Below are 24423 nucleotides of genomic sequence, written 5' to 3' on the forward strand. Positions count from 1 at the left end.
TATTAATAGCAGAAACGGCATTAACGTATAAACTAGTGATGTTATCTATAATACGACCTAGCCTCTTACCACCACAATCTACAATTAAATTATAGTGCGCTAGAAAATCCGCCCCTATAATCGGTTTAGTAACCATAGCTACCACAAAACGCCACGGAAAGTCGCGCCGAAGTCCAAGGTCCAGGTTAAGATGCGCGTAACCGAAGGTTTCGATGGATGTCCCGTTGGCTGCGGAGAGGTTGTACCCCGTCGGTGCTCGACGCTCGCGCAGTAACGACTTGGGGAAGACGCAGAGGTCACTACCGGTGTCGACCAAAAACTGCAGCTTCGACCTTCTGTCGGTGACAAACAGGCGACGCGATGTGACAGGGCGGTCAGGAGTCGCCATTACCGACTGCCCGTGGCATTTCCCGACTTCTTGTAGTCGCAGGGTTGTACGCACTTGCTAGCGTTTTCGCCATGTCTAGAATGGTACCAGCAGATGGGAAATTTCCTATAACTGGACTGGGACCTGGTGCTGGAACGACTCTGCCTTCTGGAGCGGCTGGGATTCCTTGCGCGGGATCTTCCTCCTTCACGGTCCATCTTCATGGCTCGAACCTCTCTCCTGAGCGCAGCTATCTCCCTTGCCAAGGCGTCACCGCTGGAGCCTGGCTGCTCGGAGCCTGCAGAAGCGACTTGCGACGAACAAGCGCAGCGTGGGCCGATGTCGTGGACCCTGTCAGCAAGGTCTGCGATAATGTCCAACGTAGCATCTGGATGCCCTGCGAGGACAGTTTGGATGCTCGCGGGTAATCTGTTGGTCCACATCATGCGTAAAACGTCGTCTGATATGCGCTTAGCTGCCAGAGCCTGCAGGTGCCGCAGGAACTGAGAAGGCTTACGGTCTCCCAGCTCTTCATGATGCAGGAGTTGCTGGATCTGTCGCTCGGTAGTATCGCTCAGTCGACTGATAAGTTCGCTCTTCAGCTTAACATATTTGTCAGTTGCCGGTGGATTGGTGATAATATCCCTGACCTCCTTTGCAAACTGTCGATCCAACTGGCTGACGACATAATGAAATTTTGTCAGGTCATTGGTGATGCCGGCTATGTCGAACTGACTCTCAACCTGCGAGAACCAAATCGCGGGTTCCTCCGGCCAAAAAGGTGGAAGTCGAACTCCGACTCTAAAAACTTCGGATGACGGAGTCGTTGTTGTAGTGGTAGGCGCAGTTGTGACGGATGGTGCAGTGGAAACAGGCACTTCCGCCGGTACTTGTGTGATGGGCGACATAGCGGTATTTCCTTTGTCTATTTTACTCGACACTTCTACGTACGGTTTTCTGATAAAATCCTCTTGGTACTGTGTTCTTCAGGGGTCACCAGTATGGGGAATGTAGATAGGGTGCGTGACGTATCTCAGCCACAGTAATCCAAACGTCCACTTTCTCCAATAAATATTATAATGTCAATTATATACAACACAGAAGGAATGTCCAAAGTTCGGAAGATAGAAACACAGAAGGTAACAGTACGGAAGAAAGATAGAAATAGAAATATAGCGTAAACAAAGGCAAGAGCGATAGCGAACGTAATGCGTCTAGCGGTCATAAGCGACATGCGTTTCGCGTCAGTGCTGTGCATAGACTGAGGCGGGGCGCGGCGATGACCGGCCGGCACGGAGCGGGTCTCAAAACCGGCCGCTCTGAACAAAGGACTGCTATCGCGGTGCGCGTTTGCATTGCACCCGACTTGTTGGCACCGTCAAGAATTGACGGACGATATGTAAATATAACCTGTATATTATTATTGTGTAAATGTAAATAAATGTATAAAATGTATGTAAATAAATATGTGTATATATTAATATTATGTTTTATATAAGTGTATTAATATTAGTTAAGTGTAGTGTAAGTATAAGTGTAGGTGTAAGTGTAGGTATAAGTGTAAGTGGGAAAGTAGCCCACAATCATCTGAGGCATTAAAGCCGCTGGTGACCTTAGCCTGGTCAAGCAAGTCTCTCCAGTCCGATCTATTTGTGGCCTTCCTTCTCCAACTTTTCACTCCTAAGGTCCTGATGTCCTGGTATACGCCGTCCAACCATCTGAGCTTGGGCTTGCCTTTACCTCTACGGCCCTCCGGTCGGCCTTCTAGAAGGCGTTTGGGTACTCTGGCCTCGTCCATTCGTATCACGTGCCCTGCCCATCGCAGGCGTTCGATCTTTATGGTCTTAATTTGAAATTGAAATTGAAAATCTTTATTTCAGGTCTGTCGGCCCATATTCTGTTAGTTTACACTGCTTAAAAACTATATTAGTAGAGTACATAAATTGTAAAATAAATAAAATTAAATTAAAATTAAATTAAAATTAATTTAAAAAATTAATGACGTTAGGCTCTCATTGTACATTTGGTATTCGTGGTTATAACGCGTTCGCCATCTCTCATCCTCCATCATAGCTCTGAAAATGCGTCTTAGCATTTTATGGTCAACGTATTTTACGATCTTAAAGATCGCTCACGCTGATTGGTTAATGTTGTAAGTGAGATTTCGATACGCCATTCACCACAATCGTCAAGGTCGTGTCAAAACCGGTTCAAAGCCGTAAAAAGTTATAAAATCTGTATCAGGCTCTTGTTCGTGATAAGTCTTCGATGTACCTACTCTTATATAAATATCATACGAATGTAATAAGCAAAAGCTATGAACGTCAAATGGGTCAAGTGTATGATCCATGCGGCTAAGTGCACGCGTCCCACTGATTTTTATGGCGCGTCCTCAATTTCAACTGAATGTCGGATGCGATGAACAATTTATAACTTTAGAGAGAAACATTCTAAACAAAGATTTTTTATGTGTTTATTTTACTAAGCACGGTGTCAAAAAGTACGAAAGGAACAAAAATAGAACTAGTCATAAATGTACGTACGGTCCGGTTCGGGCCGAATCGCCCAACACATCAGTTTTCTATAGAAAACATCACGTGATCATCGATACCTATAGAAAACGGCTCTAAAGGTGTATCCACAGTTGCAGTAATAATATAAATCATGGCCTAGGCCAAGAAGTAATGTAGGGAGTTAGTATGAAACGTACATTATTGTCCGCTGCTCTTTTTAAATTTGCTCACTAAGATTAGACTAACAGAGGAAATATTACATACAGCCATCGACCACTCTCTCTGTAAGCATACTTGCGACAATTTTTTTTTTATTATGTTGTATCATTTGTTGAGTCAATCGGTCCTCGCTAGAAATATGGGCGACCGGTTGCTCTTTGTCGGATAGAAGCTATATGTGACGTGTCAAAAAAAAAAACTAGTACTATACTACCACTTTATAAGCGGTTAAACATGGTGCTCGAATAACTTTCTCCAATGTCAAGTTTAAATAAAAATAAAAAAGGCGGCAATTTCCATTTTTATTTTCTTACAATGTTTGAGAAAAGCACTATATCATCCTTGGCCGGAACAGGGATTGCAAGACTCGCTTTATCCGTAATCTCGTCCTGCAATCCCTTACTTCACGGCCTCTGCAGTAATGTACTATTGTTTAACTTCTGGCCCCCCTTGCTGATAGTTTTAAAAGATCATCGTTCGTTTTATGTGATTAATTGCCTACGTTGGTACGTACGGATATATTAACGTAGCATAATCCATATAGATCTAATCTTACAAATAACTCCGAAAAACCCATTAATAGAAATAGAAATAGAAAATATTTATTTGGCGTAAAAAACACACATTACTTAGGTACAATAGAAAATTAATTAAAGAAAGGTACACCAAATAGGATGCCGCTCAGCATAAGCAGTGTCTCTAAGACACTGCGCTGGTTTTCGGGCACCCAAAATTAAAAGCTAAACCTTAAAACTAAAATACACAAACAGAACAGATATAATCAGAACAAGACAGATTAGACATATCACGTGAAAGAAGGAAAGAGAGAGAGAGAGAGAGAGAGAGTCGACAAATATATCTTGTTGTTCACAAATTTTTACAATTTCTTTATTTTTATTTTTTATTTTTTTAAGCTTTTTGAATATGTCCGCTAAGTTATAAATCTTGTTGGGTTGTGAGTAAATACTTTTTTAGGTTGTTCTTAAAAGAGGTGACGGATATGCAGTTTCTGATTGGTGGCGGTAAATTGTTCCAACACTTCGTTGCAGCATATCGGAAGCTGCCACGAAAAGCGGACGTACTGTGTTGCGTAACGTTAAGCTTGAGAGCACCTCGTACATGACCTTTCGGAAACTTGAGTTTTTTAAATAGATAAGATGGCTGTTTATCGCGAATGACTCCAAAAAGCAATGAAGCAAAGTGCAAGGTACGTCTGGCAGTCATATTTAACAGATTAAGTACACATAATTACATTAAGAAAGCCATAACAGTAGAGAGGCCATAATATAATTTCACGTCGGAATAGGCAGTACTCGCCACAGTGAAAACCAGACGGAAAACCGGAAAAACTGTATACCTCACGTAAAATCACAATATTTTTTGATACATTGTATCTTTTCTGATAGGCGATTAAATAAACTGAAACATATTGTACTGACATGAAATTTATGTTTCATATACAAGTAAATCAAACTATGTATTTCCTCTGAAATTTAAAATTTTTCGTTTACTGAAATAGTGAAAACAATTTTCGTACCGACGCGAACATTCTTGATACTTTGCCAAAAGCTTGTCGCTTTTTTTTAATAGTATCGACTCTGATATTGGAATGAAACTTGTTTATAGGTATTGTAAAGTGCCTTTTTGTGTTTTCTCCAAACTAACGTTTATGAAGCAGATACGTCTTCGTACGATACCATATCTTTTTTATATAGAAGTAAATATTTATTTATTTACCTATGTAAAGGGTCAGTTATTACTTAAATGTAAAAAAAAGGTTTCTCAATTTTAATATTAATAAGCATTGATAAAAAATACTTATTTATTGGTGTTACAGCAGAGACATAATATATACCAAAAAAAATCTGTTGATAAAAAGATTTACGTAAATACGTTCGTGTTCATTCTATTTACGTAATATACAGGTCTTATTTTCTTTAATCATAATTATTACTACTTAAGTAAGCCCACACTGGGTGGTGTAATCTGCTAATGGGTCTAAGTTATTAATTACATTCCTTAACGAAGCAAGTCTCACATGAACAAGATTGTATCTACTTAAACTACACACTCCAGAGTTTATAATTAACTAACCATTTTAAAACCTAATGTCGTACAATCCATATATTAGTGTCTCTGAGATTGTGAGGGTTCTGCCCTGATTTTATGCGTCAAATCCTTGATATGTAACATAATATAGGTACAGTCAGCGGATCAGACGACGCGCCAAAAGTATCATTCTTTAATATATCTTTAGAAACATTCTTCACATATGTACGAGTATGTATTGTAGAGCTAACTAAGAAAGAATTCTTTGAAATTCAACTTAAAATTTTAACAACTTTCTACGCAGAAGAATTCACGCTCGGAGGCTATAAAACTTTGCGTTCGCTGGCCGGTTGACTACTAGTAGATATACAATTTTACATGGTGACGCAAAAATACGTTGACAAAGAATGTTTACGATTTGTTTTCTTACTTAATCGTCTTATACAAAACATTAGGCTTTCATTATTCAAACTCCAATCATTGAACTAAACAAAACGAATACTTATTCAAAATATCCTTATAAAGCTTTGATACACAATTGCCCACGTTTGTGAAAATTATCAACAATAATGTAAAAAAAATAACAACGTATTTTGGGTAATCCTGTACGCCTATAGATGAGTAAAAAAGAAAAGCTATCTTTTCCATTATCACCCATTAACATCCATTAATTAAGGGCAAGACGGATGGTCCGGCGATGTGTAACCGAAGTAGATTTGGGTTGTCTTTCTTGTTCTTAATTCTTATTCGACTTCACCAGCCCAAAGTTTTAATATGTCTGTTAGAAAATAGGTACGACTACATTAAATTAATTTGATTCCTAGTCCACTATATAACCATTTCATAATGAATCCAGTTATTGTTCTTCTATGACAATCCTTATTGAGAGATGTATATCATGTATCTAATAGTTACAGCGACAAGGTTCTATAGTGGCCTAAGAATCAAATTGGCGCGTGAGGACAGGTATGCTCTTTACTAGAAGATTTGAAGTTCTAATATTAAATGCTTGGCTCATCTTATCATGTTAAATAAATAAATGTTACTGCCAGTTTGGTAAATTAAATTTTTTGAAAATCACAAGCATTGCAGTTCTATCTTTAGGCCAAAAGTTTATACATATAGTCAAAAATAAATGATTAAATGTACAAAAATAGATGACCTTTTAAAATATTAGGCAACATTAATTATATATTGCCTAAGCAACATTGATTAATTATAGTATTAACAAGCTAAGTTACCCTATTACCGAAAACAAATTTTAGTCTCTGGGTTGTCATCTAGAAAACCAGTAATATTATGAGCTCCAATTACGTATAAATGTTACTTACAAAGAGGTCAAATTATATTAGTTATGACAAACCATTTTACGAGTAAGGCAGGCTACGATTAGTTTTCGCAGAGCGCGTAACCTAGATCACCTGTCCAAAGTATTTGAACAGGAAAATGTTTTGGAAACTTAAATAACTGCCTACGTTTTATTTGGAAACTTTGAATTCCCTTCTGTTTTTGAAGTTTGAAAGGTGGAACTTGTTTGAAACAGTATGCGTAGCGTAAAGGATGACTCACGCTAGAACGGCCTGGGCCCGGACCGGGCGTCCGACACCAGTTTTCTATCACTCTAATCGGAGTAACAAGGATGAAAATACACCAACCTTTACAGTTCGTAGGCCCCTCACAGCTGCAATGAATATTACCGGGCTTTATACGTATGATAGCGTATAAGCTCCTAATCTCATGATACGTTATCAGCTCGTCGGGATTTAGACGTATTTGGCACTGACGGTTTATTGGATATGCATAACCATATCAACAGGTAAGGCGGCTTTTGATGTGCGATCTTTTTATGGACATCATACTGAAATAATTCTTTGCATAACAATAACAAAATCTTTGTTACTGCCACACAAAATAGTTCTTTACCTATAACAGGAAAATCTATTACGCTGCGTCTTACGTAAGCGAACAACTCGCGAACGCGAAGCGGCGCGGCGCGGCAGGCTCACGGCGTTCGCGTTCGCAACGAGATCGCCCACGTAGGACACTTCTATAGGTATCAGAAGATTCGCCCCGCGCCGCATCGCTTCGCTTCGAGTTCGCGCATTTTTCGCCTACGTAGTACGCGGCGTTAGAAATGTGCGTCAAGCGCGAGTCGGACTTAATTACTTCGTATTTGAAATTGTTAAGAATTGTATAATGTACGGAACCCTTGGAACGCGAGACCAATCGCACTTGGCCGGGGTTTTCAATTACTCAATGAGTTTAGCTAGGTAATTAGTATTTTTTTTTATTAAGACCAAAATGAAGGTTTGAAAAGAACCATGGAGTGCAGCATGCTTGGATTGAAAAGGATTGACCGGACCCGAACCACTAATTTATGCGCCAAAACAAAACCGTTGAGGTCAAACCACCAAGACTGGCAGACCAGGCCATGTATAAATTTTTCATTTGTAGTCCGTATCTTTCGTACTATGTGCATACCTATACTGTTTACGTGATGGCTTCCCTTTTGCACACTTCAATTTTATTCTCAGTCGTAAGCGGCATTCAATATGGCGGAGTGGCTCAAACTTGCATGTAAAAGATACTTTATGTTGAAAATTTTGTAAACAAAGGCTTAACTTAGGTACTTTAACAGGTAATAAAATGCTAAAACCTATTTACAGAATGTATACTACGCACTAAAATAGGTTTGTTTGATGTTTGATAGGACGAATCAGTTTTAGTAAACAAAAAATTATAATGATACTGTATACGGTGACATTTAAAACAGTCATTCGCCATATTGACATTTTTTGACAGGTCAGGCATCGATGGCAGAGACCCATCCGGCATTCAGCCACGATTGAAAATTGTGTTAAATAAAATATTTACAACGGATATTATAGCCTGACCAGTAATATATGATAATTGTCAAGAGGGCGCTGTTATTCTCATGTATAGGGTGACAATTCAGTGTAGTATGAAAAAATTAGTTCCAGTGAAATTCCGCAACATGGCGCACCCTCAATAGATCCTGGTTCACCTATAAATTAATCAATGGATTTTTGAGAATTTTGACAGTTCGATGCAATTCTCTACCCAGCTCATACTTATTTAATCTAAATATGGAGGGTAGAGGTAAGAACAATCTATGTGTATGAAAAAGTGTCCCTAAAAAAAACCTTAAATAGGTGGCGACACTATACCTAAAATATTTGATAAAAAAATTCAAATCACAGCGCACTTTACTCCGTCAATATCGCCTAAGCTCATAGCTACTCTAGCGCCACTCTGGACATATTTGAAACTATTATTTATAGCGGACATTTAGCCTTTTTTGCAACTGTAGTCTCAAGTTTCGTCCTTACCTCTACCCTCCAAAAATCTAACAATAGATACGATCCTGTGTGGGATTATTAAGGTAATCGACATCATCTGTCCTAAACGACATTCAAGATAAGATAAGATAAGGCTGACATAAGCTTTATGGTATGCCTACGATGTGTGTATTTGTATTCTTCTTAGAGTTCCGTGGTCAACCACAAGAAAATAACATTATTTATTGTATTGTAAGTATTGTAACTGTGTAAAATGAAAAGTAAAAAAAGATCATATCAAGAATAAGTATAAGTACTTTACAGTACATATGGTGTCAATTTACCGCACTAGTGTGATAATTAGCACATTACTTAACTATGTCGATAATTTATGTACCTACTGTAAAACGTTGTGTGATAAATGTGCGAATAGGTAGAATCGTGTCGATTAAAAAAAATCCCTTCGGACGTGTTTTAATTTTTCGCCACTAGTTGCGAATTTCCTATTTTTCGCACTTGTATCGTAATGTACTATTTATGTATTGTTGCTTGGAGCTGTGTGTGATTATTTTTACGATACAGGGTACAAACAAGCAGACGAATGATGATAAGCAATTACCGTCACCCATGGATACCAACATCGGGCATTCCACAGCATAAACCATATGAGTAACTAGTTTATATTATCACTATCACTAGGTACACTTTATAAAACAAAGTCCCCCGCCGCGTCTGTCTGTTTGTGTCTTTGTATGTTCGCGATAAACTCAAAAACTACAGAAAGGATTTCATGCGCTTTTCACCTATCAATAGAATAATTCTTGGGAATGGTTTAGGTATATAATTTGTTAAGGTTTTGTGTAACCCGTGCGAAGCCGGGGCGGGTCGCTAGTTATGTACTAAAATAGTAACGACTAGGTACAGAACCCTGTATTAAACATAGCCCGATACATTATTATTGTCTATACGAATATCATCTCTAATCAGTTAATCCGAGGTTTTTGGAAATCGCGTACTTTATCTAAAGTGGTGCTAATATAAATTTGGTTTCCGTATTTACCTGTTATATATTTTGAAATTTCTGCATGTTGTGTTTTCAAACCTTTAAGAAAAGAACGTACTCCCATCTTAAAGAACAGTAACGTACTTGCCAAATTATATAAATAAATTGTATTTAAGTACAATAGGAGGGTACATAGATAACTAAACTATATATAACTTAAAAGCTAAATCTAAAAACCCTGCGGCACGGTGCCGTAGATGCTGGCAGCATTTCCTCGCTGTACCGCTGGACTATATTTATCTTTGAGCGAGGAAGCTGCCAGCTCTGCGGTCACCGGTGACCTCTACTAACCTTTTGGATAGTTCCTTAATAAGCTTAAGGGCACTTGGACCCCACGGGCCAAAGGGTCTCAACGTCAAAAGGTACGAAATTGTCTTCTGCGCCGCGACCCCTATATTTAGGCATTTTGATTTTTTGCCAAATAAATCAATACCCCTTTTTTAGGGGTTTTTGAAAATTCATTTTTATGTGTAAACATTGTTATCGACCCCGAAATAATACTGACATGCAAAAAACATTTACAAACGAAACTGGAGGCGATCACTAGTATTAGGGAAAAATATCGATAGTTTAATTTATCTATATATTTAACTCCCTACCAGTCATTAAATTATGGCCTCTAATATCCGATATCTGTTTATATTATGTAAATGTCCATGTTAGTTTAAGAAATAAGTACTTGTGCTTGTACAGTACAAACTACACTTTGTAAATTCTAGATTATCGTTAGTAGGTACCTATATTCGTGACAACCTGTTATTAGGAGCCAGTCGCGAACAGCAAATAGTCTCATCTAATTATATAATGAAATAGTTTTCCCTGTAGTTTAACAACTAACAACATATGCGCAGAATTCTCAAGTGGCGTATTTTTTATTACTGTCAGTGTTTGGGTATCTACTCGTAGGTACTTGTCTGTAGATATGTAGGTACCGTAAAATGGAGTGAAACGGGGTTTGAGAAGGAAGAAGGGATGCAAATGTTTTCATGTTTGTACTACTCATGTATGTGTACTAAACTTACTTACGTAAAATAATTTATAATAATTCAGCCTATATAGCACAGGCCTCCTCTCAGGCGCGAGAGGGCTTGGTCCCCACGCTAGCCCAATGCGGATTAGGGACTTCTTAAAATACACCTTTGAATTTCTTCGCAGATAAATGCAGGTTTCCTCACGATGTTTTCCTTCACCGAAAAGCAACTGGTAAATATCAAATGATATTTCGTACATAAGTTCCGAAAAACTCATTGGTACGAGCCAGGATGTGAACCCGCGACCTCCGGCTTCATTTGAAAGTCGGACGTCATATCCACTCGGCCACCACCGCGTTTACTTACCTACGCTTATACTTACCTATGTAAGACTTATAAAATTGAGTAGAGTTACGTAATTACGTAACCTGGTAATTACCAGCAATCAATTTTCGCGATCCCTGTAGGTGTTATCTTGAAATACTGCCCTGTAATGCAATAACATGTGGACGCCAAATTTTAATAGAAAATACGACTAAGATGTATTGGGGTAACCAATAAAGCGGGATTATTTGGAAAATAGCAAATAGTAGGTACATCCATAAAACCATAAGTTTTGTGGGGCTATGACTATATTTTAGGAATACGTCTGTATTTTATTAAATCAATAAATAATAATACTTTAGCAACATTTATCACGGCATCTTGCTGACATTTTAAAAATTACCGCGCCACCTCGACCAAAATTTAAAAAAAATTATCCTCCTGAGACCCAGAAGCGATTGAAGGGTCCACGGAAAGAACATGTCTAGTCACATTTTTCGGAAAATGAGATTTTTATCTCAAAATGAAGAGCTCTTAATGAACTATTAGTTATATCTTTTGCTACCACTGTATAATAAATGTAACACAACTTTATTTTTAGTTAAATAATACCGTCACGGAATTACCATACGTTTTGACATTGTTCCAAATTTTAAAACCGCGATTACTCAAAATGTCACTAGTGTGACTAGATATGTTCTTTCCGTGGACCCTTCAATTGTTTTGTTTTTGAATTTGGAACCCTTAGTTACTCAATGAAAGTTCAAAATATTTATTGGAGTATGTACAACATTTTGTAAGATGTCATATTGGCAAGGTGCGCAGTCGGTGGAGGGGGAAGTGGCGCTGATCGTCACAAACACAGGTAATCTTATGGAATGTCTGACATTAGTACTAGCGGCAGCCGCTTGAACTAATTTTACTCCATAAAATTTAACGTAGAAAGTCTGCCAAAATGAGGGCAGCACCAGTCGTGCACCTAGCGAATAAAAACGTCTTAGAAGGTTAAATAAAAAGCTTGTATTAAGCTTGTATGTAAGCTTGTATTGCGCGGTGCCAACGCTCCCACCGCTCAGGCCCGAACTGCCCTTAACCGCATCATACTGGAGTCAGATGATGTAGATATATTTGCTGATAGTGCTGGTGTATTTTACAGGAAACTGATAAGGTGCATAGATAAATAATATAATGTTAAAATGCATCCCTGATCTCATTGTTATAAGTTTGTTCTGTTGTAAGTATAAATATTTTAATATAATTATGTAATATTGTGAATATACCACATAAGTGCTTTGTTGTTATACTGTTAATTTATGTGTAAAGTTTAATAAATAAATAAATAAATATATATTACAATTTTCCAACGCGCGAATGATCAATACAGTGCCAATAGCAATCATTAGCCTGTCGTATCGGGGTCGGGGTGACCCGAAACTCAGGTCCTTAGTAATTAATTGTTGTGTTTGTGTACGTCTTAATTTAATTTAATCATAATTATTATAATTTATTATGTAATTAGTTTTAAATATTTTAGATATTTTAATCACATATGGAATATTTCTGGAATAAATTTATTTCATTCATTCATTAGATAGTGACCACTCGTCACTCGCTGACAGCTAAAGTACTGCCCCGTTTCCATATCAGATTACGAGCGCTGTGATAGCGTTTTATCCCAGAACTACTAGGCACTCGGTAAATTATATTAAAATCTAACCTTTTATATAAGTGCGGTGGTGGTCTAAAGTCGTGTTGCGCTGTATGGAGCTGAAAAATACGTTCTCGTAAAAAGAATGCAAAACGGTGATTGAAAATTTGGTCGTTATTTTTATAATACACAGAAAAGGAGTTAAACTTCAACTTAATTAATTAAAAAGTATTTAAAGATTTCTTTAGATAGGATTTAATTTCGGGTACCTACTTAAATAACCTGCGGTAATATTTTCAAGTAAACCTGCATTATTTAATTAAGTAGCTGTATTTTTTCAATTCAATAATACTACTAGAGAATGATAATGTAAATTTAATGAACTTTATTTAATTATCCCACGTTATCTAGCATATAACTTACCTCTATTAATTCACGATGATAATAAATACCAAAACAAAAACAACTCGCAAAGTTTATAAACAAGAAAACAACACACTTAAAAATCCTATCTTGTTTACAGTTTACAAACTTTTTAAAAGTCTTAAATTTTTTAACAAAACTCACTTTTTAAAAACTGTTAAATATAATTCGCAAACTGAAAAGTCATAAAATACTTTTTTCAATAACCTACAAACTGTTTTACTATTTTCTCTTGTCTAATAAATATTTTTGGGATTTGACGTTCGATCGGAAAACTTTATCGAAGGAGCCGTGCGTTTCGCTCGCTTGCTGAATATAGACTGAAGCGAAGGCTGCTCGCGCCCTTTCAAAACTGCCTGTGGAATTAATTAAACTACAGTTGTCACGGGTTTGCATGAATAGGTGTTAAATGGCGAAGAAAAGCATGAATTTTTGTATACAGTCGGATGATTAAATACTTTTTTATACCTACGCAGAAGCAACACGGTTCGCTCCGTTCACTACGTAGACAACGTATTTTCACGTTGAGGTCGATTCGAACATCCAAATTAATGTCAATTTGAAACTTATCGTGTCATCTTTCTCCCACGTAAATTGCATCTTCTTGATGTAAGTGATAAGAACTGTAATTGACAAATGATAATCTATCACTGGCATGTTTTACAAGCTTTTATTTCACTTGCAATATACGAGTATTACTAGCAACTTAGGACACCTTAGCGGGATGGTGCGCAACTTTATTTATTTTGGATTAAAATGTCGTTTACGCTCTATAATAAATATTAACTACCTACTTACTTGAATATAAAAAAATCGGCGCTTAATTGTGCAAAAAATGGCACAGAAACTGATTTCGGGATGAAAAGTTTGTAGGATTATTGCATATATTATCTTAAAATATCAAATTACAACGAAAAAAAAATACCCTCTTATAATTTAATGTTTCACGAAATCGTATCTTTACTAGACTAACCATTGAGTATGAAGGCACAATAAGGCACAATATGCCTTAACGAATCAAAACATAATATCCCTACGAAAATAGAGCAATCGGTCTCAAATTGAAGCAATCATGTCACATACACATATGTTATTAGGTAAGGTTATTACAGACCAAAATTGTAATTTATACATGGTCAACCAGATCTTGACTGTAGAAAAGGGCGGCAAATTTGAAAAATGTAGGCGCGCAGTGATATCGTCTCATAGAAAATTTGAATTTCGCGCCTTTTTACCTGACAAGATTTGGTTGACCAGCTATAACAATAAGTATGATTGAAATAGCTGACAGCTGCCTCGCTCAACGAATCAGCGGTTCGATTCAGCGAGGAAATGCTGCCAGTATCTTTGGCATTATGCCCCATGCCCTCTTTAGATATAAGTAGATTTTTAGTTTTTTTGGTATTATGAAGTGTTGTAGGTAGTTTTAATTTTAGGTTTCTTTTTAATGTAAGTTTGTTGGATTAATCAAATTATTTATTATAAAAAAGATGCTATTTAATTAGTCCCTTCTCAACGTGATGGATGAGATATGGGAACTATACTTGGTCTAGCAAATCTTATCAGTAGACAAAGGCGGCAAATATGAAAAATCGCGGGTTAGCAACACTGAATTGTACGAAAATCGCGTGTCATTTAAATCTTATCTGTGGAACTGTTTTGTTTACATTTCATCGCTGTTCAATGTACATTGCTGCTTTTGGTTCGTTTCCTAGGGATACCATACTTTAGTTTGCTTTACATTGCTACTGACATATCCGGCTCGACAGAATATAAATATATTGCCTTCATGACATTTTAAATTTACATAGTTTTTTTTAACAAGCAGATACGTCTGCGAGCCGTCCGTAGCCCAATTATTGGTTAAGAGCAACACACGGATTGTGGAGGATGCGGGTTCAAGTCCTGCCGGAAGCGTAACTTATTCCATTTTTTCCTTTAATATAAAATTATATAGTCTTTTCAAGGGGTTAGAGTGCGTTTTCAGATATTTTTGATATATTTCATGGCGACTGTACCTAACGGGAAACTTGGTTCAATATAAAGTTCAACGTTGTTTATCGATATGAAACATAAACAACTTATTAAGGTCAAACGTTGGATTAGTTAGTACGAAACAGAGCGTCGCTGCCTTCATCTTTGCTCTTCAAACTATTTAAGTAAACATTTATACAATTAAATACAATGCGATAGTTAAAATTTTTTGAAAGGGCATTTTTAAGGGACCTACTAGTCTGCCGGACGACATCAGCCTGTCAGTTAGAACAAAAAGTTGACAGTTCCGAACAACTGACAGGCGGATTGATAATCAGGGGTTGTCATGACAAGTTAAATTTTTGGCCACTTTTTTAACTAGCCTATTTTAGTGTTCCACTTCTCTGCAAGCATTTCAATCAACTTAGATCTTTAAAACGTGTTTATTTGTGATACGCTGATTTGTATTGTACGTACATATGTACAGTTTCAACAAGATAATTTGCAAGATTGGACTAAAGTAAAATCTCGTGGAAATCGGCGAACTTTCGCAAAGCATTGTATTTATAAACTCAGTCACGACCTTACATAATACAAACGCGAATTTTTATGCATAATCTTATCAAACGCTAGCTCGCTGGAAACAGACTATCATAATGTGACGATTTGTGTGCTAATGTTATGCCGCTGACGCAAATCTCAGCTTTTCTACGGACTTATTCACAAAACATTGTTTTTCGATTGTCTACTTCATATCCTACTTATAATAGGCTACATGACTCATTTTCATTTATGGTATCAATCGATCGGGTTTGTTTTTAGGATCAAATGTCTATATGGGACCCATTGCATTAAAGTAACACAAAAGTCAGAAATTGTAGTCAAAGGCCGACAGTCGCGAAACGCCCTTAACAAAACGATAAATGAACGTGACGTCAAGGTCTCTGAGAGCCCATCTTGTCGTATGGACAAAACAAGAAAATTGCGTTTTTGTCGGTGAAATATTGCGTTTATGTATATAGTTGCTATACAATATTTTTTGGATAAAATGTAAGGAATGTAACTGGTATCCTTACTTTTATCGTTTTTGGATGTTTAAAAAAAACTTAAATTTTGTAACTTTCAGGTCCTGTATTTTTGTAACATTTCTATATTTTATTTTAATATCCAGATTATTGTGATAAATTGCTTGTTTACTATCTATTTTACTAGATTTTGTTATAAAATTCAACATGTGTCATCATCCCTATTATGAATATTATTTTAAGTGACCGACCGTTAGCGAAGATAGTGCGATAAAAGGCTGAAAGGATGGTGATAAGATAACTTAGGAGAAGTAATATGAGCTCTAATGTAACAGGTACATATTTAGTGATATGAACCGCGTATGAAGTGAGATATACCGCGATATAATCTCATTATGTTTGCCTTAATTCCCATGTTTCATCTGGGTTTCATATTGCTATCACTAAAATATAATTATTTGTATGTACAAAGCGCGAGAGTTTAAAGCGTTATAATACCTAATAGAGCTTTAATGTAAGCTGGTTTGCCTAACGCGACGCGCTCCGCAGGATTGTGGCTAAGTGCCCTGGGGTGTCGCGACCCGGATTACGCGTTGTTTTGTTTTTTCGCGAAACAAAATGAGGATCTTGCAGGATTAAGTGCGCGGTGACATTGTGGACGTGGCCGACTTTGTAAGCAATGTTTACTTGGATTACTAGTAACTTTTTAACCGACGAAGAAAACGGAGGAGGTTCTCAAGTCGACGCGTATATATTTTTTTTTATTTCAAGTTTTTATTTAACTAACCTATGTATGTTAGTGTGGGTCAAATCTTGGAAGCTAAATTGACCCACTTCCCGGTTTCCAATGAAGCTGAAAATTTGCATAAATATGTGTGTAAGTCGGGTGACAATGGAATATTATGGTACTATCGCGCTGTGATGGAGACAGGAGGTGGCCATTCCATTGGAACTCTGTGATAAAACAACGAAACCTAATTGCGGTTGCGGCCGTACGGTTGTTAGATTTGTCTCGAAGAGTAAGTATTAGTTGCCCGTGGAAACAAAAGTACCTAAAGTAAAAACATATTTTTTTGTCAAAAACTTATCTCATCATGTTATGATGCGAAAGATACCGAAATTAAATGGGGACAATTTTTACTCAATGTAAAAAACAAATATTTTCAAATTGTGAAGAGTAAATGGTCTCTGTTCTCTGCAAAACCTACAGCGATAATAATTGCGCTTGCATTATCCTTAGTAACTAAACTACTCTCGATTATAGATATTCCAAGACCGTTTATTGTTTATAGAAACATAATAGCGGACACCCACTTAGCGGCGGGCTTCTGCTTTTGTGCTGGAAATACTTCGTTTATGACTAATATAACGATATTGTTTGCCAAGTATTTGCGTAGATCTCATTCAGAGAAAATATGACAGTTACCTAGCAATGCAGTAGGGGGGATAAATCATCCTGATTTACAAGGGGGTGCCTGAGCCTCCCGACTACCCAATGGTCCCCTATTACTACTAGGAAGTCGTGATTATTTCTTCCTCTGTCCTGACTTATGAAGAACGGAGTAATGCTTTTGTTTTAGCTTATGACTAAAATGGTGTCAATGGAACCCTATTATAAAATTATGTTTTTATATAACGCTTTAAACTTGTACGTTGGTAACCATAATATTTAAGTACTTAATGCACTGCGATTGTGCAAATTTATGGAAATGAGTAGGTGCTTATACAACAAGGGACGATTTGGATTTTGAAAATTCAATTGGTATTACAAAGTAGTACCTACGTCACTTAGCGCTTTCTCACATAAGATCCATTGTGACTAGGGGTCACAAACCCGGTTTCACCGAAATCGAAAAAACCGGAAAAACCGGGTTTTCAGCCAATTGCCAAAACCGGGTTTTAACTTTGATGAAACCGGCTTTTTCGAGTTTTTCGAAGGCTGCATAGATGCTCCTTGAAGTTGAGGCTTCTATCCGAGGTGATTCCGAGACATTTATTAGGAAGGAATTCGTGGCGGATAAGATTAACCTGAATTTAACTCTCAGCTCCTTGTTGGCCAATTTGTTGCACAGGTGAAAGCAGGACACCTCGGTCTTGTAATTGCTGGGGCACAAACCCCCCCGACAGGATAAGTCGTTTTATAGACCCAGGTCCTTTTTCAGAGTGTCTTGTCCCTTTTCAAGCTGTATTCTTGTGTCACAAGGGCCAGGTCTCCAGCATAAGCAAACTTCCGCGTTCCGCGTGGTGGTGTTAGGTAGGATATGACTCAACCATCGCTATTTAAAGGGATAAATTCGCCTTTGTACTGCCTATCCTGTGCCATAAAAGTGTGTTTTATGTTTTGTACAATAAAGAGTTTATACATACATACATACATACAGACCTTTGACAACTAACACTGGGCGGCGTTGAGAGTCTGGGAAATCCACTAGCACGTACCGTTTGGCGGCTACTGGGGTACCGTCCACTACTCTTGTTGTGAATACTATTAGGTCCGGGTGGTGGTCACACTGATCACTTCTCCGTCTAGCTGATTTGAACGTTCCTTTGCTTTTGTTAGAAACGGCTAAGAACTTTATTGATGGAATTTGATGGTCTTGGTAAAGACAAAGTAAATAGAAAGGTCGTGGGAGACTGAATATTAAAGCATTGATCCACCTGTTGCTTATTTTATAAATTACACCTACGTAAAGTCGAAATCACCGAAAAAACCGGAAACCCGGTTTTGCTGTTTCATAAAAACCGAAAAACCGGTTTCCTAAAATACGCACGGGGTGACCCCTAATTGTGACATTAAGTACTATTTCTAGCCTTTGCCATAGCTTACAAGGTGTAAAGTTTATTAAAAATCTCCTCTCATTACTCGTATAATTAATAATCAAACGAACTTACCTGTGAAGTTTGATTACAATTATACGAGTATCCAAATCCAAGACAAAGTGTACGTCCGACAAATATGTAGGAGCTTCACAATTACCTCACTACCTCAGGCCGTGTGTGTTAGGTAGTTAAAGTGTGGGCAGATATCACAAGCAGGAGCTAGTCATGCAGCGATAAATTTTAATGAGAACGAAAATTATGTTTGAACTGTTAATTGGGGATATAAATAATTTTCTATTCCGAACCTTTGGATCCTTACAGGACACGAGAATGTTCACTGTTCAGTGTTACATTTTTCATGATATATTTCTGCCCTACCATCTATAATATCTGTTTATGAATTTGAAATACTTTGAACTCGAATATTACTGTACGTGCGTTGTTGTGTGTGTAAATATAATAAACAATTGAATGAGTTTTCGAACGCATAATTTATGTTTGTCATTGCAGATATAAGATGGTAACGGAACGGAATGGAAAAATATCCTAGTTGTTTTACGGGGGGTAAAGTTGTTGTTTAACTCCTCGTGCTGATATTGATACCCGAGTAAGTGAAAGATTCCAAAGTTGAACCACAAGCGAAGCGAGTGGTTTCTAAGATAGAATCGTGAGCGTTGCCAGAATTAATCAAACTGTGCCAACGAGTGAAATACAACATTTTCACTACACCAACACGAAAAAATACCAAATACCAATACGAGGAAAATACTAACTGTAAACATTATAAATCAAATCCAAATGAAACCTATTAAATATTATTCATTCAAAATCAACATTTAGGTAAGTAAAAGTCAATTCCACCAGCTAAAATGAAGGAAACAACTAAAAATGTTCATCTAAGTACCTAATTACTTTGCCACTCTTGTGGATAACATGCTAATTTCTCACCCGTTTTTGAAATATCAACAGAACCTTAAACAGCTGGTGTGGTGAAAAATAAATTTTCTGCTTATTGCGAACATTAGCTATATTTGGCGTTCATAAGCGCATTGTAATTATGCCTACTTGAATAAACTATCTTTTATCTTATCTTATTAATTGCTTGAAAAATTGCCCTATTACGAATTCTTAAAACGGTACATAACATGGCATTTTATTTAATATAGGTACACAAATTTACTTTGGTCTGGTTACTTAAATATATACTGTATAAAATGTCGTGCAAATAAAACAGTAACACGCAGTTATCCAAGCAAGACACTGGATTGCATTTTCTCTATCAAATCCAGAAGATCGTACGTATAATCGTTGACACAAATGACTAAATATTTTTTAACCTTATTAGAACGAGTTAAGACCTATCAATGTTCAGTTTTTTAATGTTATTAATTATGATACGATTTAGTTTGCACGTACGTCGTTTTACTAGTGGCAAAGAGTTTAAAGCAGACAAATAAATCGTGGACAAGATTGTAACATGTTTAATCAAGTTTGGACCAGATTTTACGAAGTAGTAGAAACATTTGGAGCTGAATGCTCAGACGGCAGTAAATAAAATGTAATACCGACGAGGGTAATGTAATAAAGAAACTACCTTCTACGAAGGAAAAAAAGCGGCCAAGTGCGAGTCGGACTCGCCCATGAAGGGTTCCGTATTTAGGCGATTTATGACGTATAAAAAAAACTACTTACTAGATCTCGCTCAAACCAATTTTCGGTGGAAGTTTACATGGTAATCTACATCATATATTTTTTTTAGTTTTATCATTCTCTTATTTTAGAAGTTACAGGGGGGGGAGACACACATTTTACCACTTTGGAAGTGTCTCTCGCGCAAACTATTCAGTTTAGAAAAAAATGATACATATTAGAAACCTCAATATCATTTTTGAAGACCTATTCATAGATACCCCACACGTATGGGTTTGATGAAAAAAAAATTTTTGAGTTTCAGTTCGAAGTATGGGGAACCCCAAAAATTTATTGTTTTTTTTCTATTTTTGTGTGAAAATCTTAATGCGGTTCACAGAATACATCTACTTACCAAATTTCAACAGTATAGGTCTTATAGTTTCGGAGAAAAGTGGCTGTGACATACGGACGGACAGACAGACGGACAGACGGACAGACAGGCAGACATGACGAATCTATAAGGGTTCCGTTTTTTGCCATTTGGCTACGGAACCCTAAAAAGAGAAAAAAACTCGAAATCTGGAAGAGAATCAAGGTTGTTAACATAGCTCAGAGAGTTGCAAGACTTAAGTGTCAGTGGGCGGGACACATTGCTCGTAGGACCGACGGCTGCTGGGGCAGACAGGTTCTTGAGTGGCGACCGTGAACCGGAAAGAGCCAACAGGAGTGGTCATCATTTCTCCATACAAACGTACTCGACTGTTTCCTCCGTGGGTTTTGAAGCTAGAGCAATGATATTTTTAACACAGATTAATATTGTCAATATCTGTGTCGGACCGTTTTGCTTTTTTTGATATTTTTGTTTTTTAAGGCGCTAGAGCCCTTCAAAAATGGCCAAAATGGCCTAATTGACTATGCCGCAATTAGAGGCGTGGTATTCAAAACTGATATCAATTAGCCAAAAAAGCAAAACGGTCCGACAGAGATAATTTCTTAATCATTTAGATTTCCAAATTTGGTTACGATTGGTTAAGTTTTGGAGGAGGAAACAGTCGAGTACGAAACCTCGATATTTGAGATTTTTACGGCAGGATTTTTCGCCTTGTCCTTATCGCGCTAGTTTTAGGAGCCGCTTCCGTTAGCGAAACGGGTATATTTACCTAAAATATTTAAATCTCAGCTCCTGTTGGCTCTTAATGCCCAAAACAAGATGGTCTGACGATCTGGTTAATATCTCAGGGAGCCGATAGGTTTGGGCAGCGCAAGACTGCGATCAGTCGTTGAGATCCCTAAAGAGGTATATATCCAGCAGTGGACGGCTTTTCGCTGATATTATGATGATGACAAAAAATGTCTCTATATTGTCACTCATTCTGTAAAAAATCTTATTCTTTCTGATTTCAATCGCCTCACTTATTTTCCTTTAACGGTAAACGTTAAGACTTAAAGACATTATTAGACAGACTAGCGACCCACCCCGGCTTTGCACGGGTTAACAAATTATACATGAATCTATTAAAAAAATCGCATCAAAATCCGTTGCTGGTTTTAAAGGTCTAAGCATACATAGGGACAGACAGACAGCGGGAAGCGACTTTGTTTTATACTATGTGGTGATTATACGTGGAAAAATGTATTACTGTTATGTTTCCATATAGAGGGTAGATGTCACATACGGCAGTTTGTATCTGAACATTAAACGTTGCTACGTGTCCTAAAATTTGGAGTTATCTTTTGAAACCTACGTCCAGGACATAACAACTACTCGTACATCATAAGCACCATAATATATCTTATCCCCAGATAACCTCACACAACCATTTGGGCAGAAAATGATAAACGGCAGTACATTCATTAAACCGGCGATAAAGCGGGCTTCTAAATTAGCGGGTAAAGTTTATTTGCAATCACGGCGGCCGGGGGCTGCGGGTGGCCGCTCTTATATTAATCTCGAACCGTAAGTGGTTATTATTAGTGTGGGGCCATGAGAATAGCGTTTTTATCGGATAGGTTGCAAATTGTTAAAAGTTTTTAAAACAAGAAATAATGAGTCAAGCTATATTGAGAATTTACCAATAACAATCAGATCTGCTATCCTACCCTAAACACTTTTTTTATGAATCGGTCGCAAGTAAAATAATAATATGCAACGAAAAAAGCGTAGACTTTTAATCATATATCTGCAAATCGTATTTTAATAAAACTACCTATTAAACACCAATGGTTGTACCATGTAGCTTACATTTGTTTTATGACTAAGTACTCGCTATTTCAACGATGTTGCAAATGCCATTTTCATGCACGTATGTTTCTAATAGTAATAGCACTGTAAATTGCCATGTTTGCTTGAAAATGTATATTATCTATTCTGTTTTGCTCAAATGCTGCACCGCTGTTTTTCACTGTCTACAACTTCAAACAGTACAAACTAGCTTGGTCATTGCTAAATGAGACTTCGCAGTCTAAACTAGTGTTGGTAAAGACTCGAGTCCTTTGAGTCCTCTGATTTAAGACTCGACTTAGTTTTTCAGACTCATATAATTGTAGAGACTTGAGACCTTTTCGATATGAGATAATAACGCTTATTTTGTTGACTGATACTAATATTTAGATAAAACCTACAAAATTGTCGACGGAGTCTTTATTCGGCGACTCGAGTCATTTGAGTTGCGCTTACTTAAAACAGACTCGATAAAAAAACTCGATTCGGGACTTAAAGGACTTGGAAGATTTTTAGCGCAAGTCTCGTAAAAACGAGTAGAGCTTTAAATTTAGACTCAATAAGACTTCAGTCCCTGCCAACACTAGAACAAATTTCACTAAACAAAGTTTCCAAAAACAAAGCATAGAACCTCTTAGATTTCTTGCAAGCAATGGCTTGGAAATGTCTTAACGGCTTTCTGAACTTGCCGAATGTTTCGACAAACCACCGTTAATTTTCTGTCCGATATCCCTTTATGGAATCTTTAAAGTTAAACGATTTTTCCGACTGAAGAAGAAGATAAATGTTTTTTTTTAGAGTTTATAATGTTTCTAAAACTTACGTCGCGTCATTGTAGCTGAATCACTGTTGCCGCATCGTCGTTGCCGCCGCTGCATATGTCAATTTTCTTGATAAAATAATAAGTTTTTGGCAAAAATTTCAATTTTGGTACAAGCTTTTATCGCTGACTATACTTTTCTTTCCGCAGACAACTAATATTCATCGAGACAATTCTAAAAACCCAAACATAATTAAATAGGTTGCGTTGTTTCATCAGAGAGTTCCTAATATGGTCACCTTCCAGCTCCATCATCAGATCAGCTCTATGTCATAATAATATTGAATTGTCATCCGATTTATACATGCATGCAAAATTTCAGCTCAATCGGAAACCGGGAAGTGGATCAAATTTATCTTGCAAGATTTGATTACAGACAGACAACGGGACAGGTGAAACTAAATAAAAGCTTGTGATTAGTGACACAATGAATGTCATAATCGTGGCAGTAATGCGGCGAACGTCACTCATTTTATCAAGAAAATTGACAGATGCTACTGTGGCAACAACGACGCTGTGACATCCGAACGTCAAAGGTGATGTTTAGATGGCTATTGTAGCTGCTTTGCTGTTGCGACTTTTCTGCTTTGGCCTTGACTATCTGACTGATATTTCTTTTTCTAAAGTTATATAGTAGAGTCTGTGCGGAAAGAGAAGAGTCGTGGAATGTGGACCCATACATCGCACAGACTCTATATCGGATGAGAATATAAGATGCATTTTTCATCCGATACTACTTATTATTACTGACTGTCCATCTGCCGATCCTAACATCAAATATTTCGAGTCCTTTGCAAACACTCAGCGTCACGAAAATACGTCCAAAAGACAGCTGACTGACAGATTGGGCAAAGGGTATGTTACACAAATACCTACCCTCGGGCCAAAAAGGTTTTAGAAAGGTTTCTGTGTTTCTGATCCGATATTATAAATGCAATAAAAACCGGCCAAGTGCGAGTCGGACTCGCGCACGGAGGGTTCCGCACCATTAACAAAAAATAGAGCAAAACAAGCAAAAAACGAGCAAAAAAACGGTCACCCATCCAAGTACTGAC

The 24423-nt window shown here is 37.2% G+C and overlaps 1 protein-coding gene across 1 annotated transcript; it reads right to left on the reverse strand.

The window, feature by feature from the left end:
- Positions 1-387: 387 nt before the first annotated feature.
- On the reverse strand, positions 388-1275 carry LOC134652355 (uncharacterized). The gene has a single exon (XM_063507527.1). It carries the CDS (start codon positions 1273-1275, stop codon positions 388-390), a length of 888 nt encoding a protein of 295 aa, XP_063363597.1.
- Between the last annotated feature and the right edge of the window lie 23148 nt (positions 1276-24423).

Source organism: Cydia amplana, chromosome 11 (assembly GCF_948474715.1).
Source record: "Cydia amplana chromosome 11, ilCydAmpl1.1, whole genome shotgun sequence".
NCBI lineage: Eukaryota > Metazoa > Arthropoda > Insecta > Lepidoptera > Tortricidae > Cydia > Cydia amplana.

What these genes read in the sequence shown, in the direction of transcription:
- LOC134652355 (XM_063507527.1), bottom strand. Translation starts at nt 1,275, where the DNA reads ATGTCGCCCATCACACAAGTACCGGCGGAAGTGCCTGTTTCCACTGCA.